At 50.1% G+C, this 874-nt stretch overlaps 1 protein-coding gene across 1 annotated transcript; it reads left to right on the forward strand.

Annotated features, from left to right (window-relative positions):
* Positions 1–309: 309 nt before the first annotated feature.
* Positions 310–641, forward strand: Pmar_PMAR028600 (hypothetical protein; the record flags this gene model as incomplete). The annotated part of the gene is made up of 2 exons (XM_002764380.1): positions 310–384; positions 453–641. 2 exons carry the CDS (start codon positions 310–312, stop codon positions 639–641), a joined length of 264 nt encoding a protein of 87 aa, XP_002764426.1.
* Positions 642–874: the final 233 nt, after the last annotated feature.

Raw genomic sequence — 874 nt, forward strand, 5'->3', positions numbered from 1 at the left:
CCTGTTACAACATCGCATGGATTTTCTTCATCAGGTGTGGTTGATTCTCTGAAGACTCTAGGATGGGTGTCCCTACTGCTACTGCTTGTTCTTTACGTTTGCGCTATTTTCACTACATTGCAAATTGGACAAGATACTGCTACCTACGGACCGTAGGTAGAGGGCTTCCTCATTGTGGCCACATGCTCCTTGTCGGAGGCGCGGGCCTCGAAAATGTATGCAGCACGCGTGCGCATTGACGCGCTCCTTGGCGGATCTTGAGATTTCCACCTGAAGCTCTTAGGGTCTCTGAAGCTATATGTAAGGTACATGATATCATCTGGAGGATGGGACCATAAAGAGTACTTCGGCACAGTACTGAGAAGTATGTATACTCTATTCCAAGTAAGTTACACCGCCTGGCGTCCATAGAAGCGATAGCAGCCAAGCGCTGCAAACGCAGAATGCCGCAGGTGATTACCTTAGAGAACTGGGCGGATGGCATCGTTCGCCATGTCGTGAGCAACGAGCCGTTGATGGTCATCTTTTTCCTCGTCTTTATTATGATCACTACGTTCGGCCTTTTGAATCTAGTTGTCGGGGTCATCGTGGAGGACACGCTTGCTACTGCTCGGTACGGACCAGAGTGCCTCAACCCTTGAATGCCTCAGCTTCACCTCAGAACGAATGATGATAAGATACGTAGGAAGCAGGAAAAGGAGAGGGCCCGAGTCTTGGCTCACTTGAGAGATATATTCAAAATGGCCGACCAGGTGAATACCCCTCCCATCTCCGTCCGATACCACTCTCAGGACGAATCGGGCAGTTTGACTGTTGAGGAGTTTCGCCAGGCCATTCGGAATCCTGAGGTCATCAACTCAGCAGATGAGCGCTT

Source organism: Perkinsus marinus, assembly GCF_000006405.1.
Source record: "Perkinsus marinus ATCC 50983 genomic scaffold scf_1104296977804, whole genome shotgun sequence".
NCBI lineage: Eukaryota > Perkinsozoa > Perkinsida > Perkinsidae > Perkinsus > Perkinsus marinus.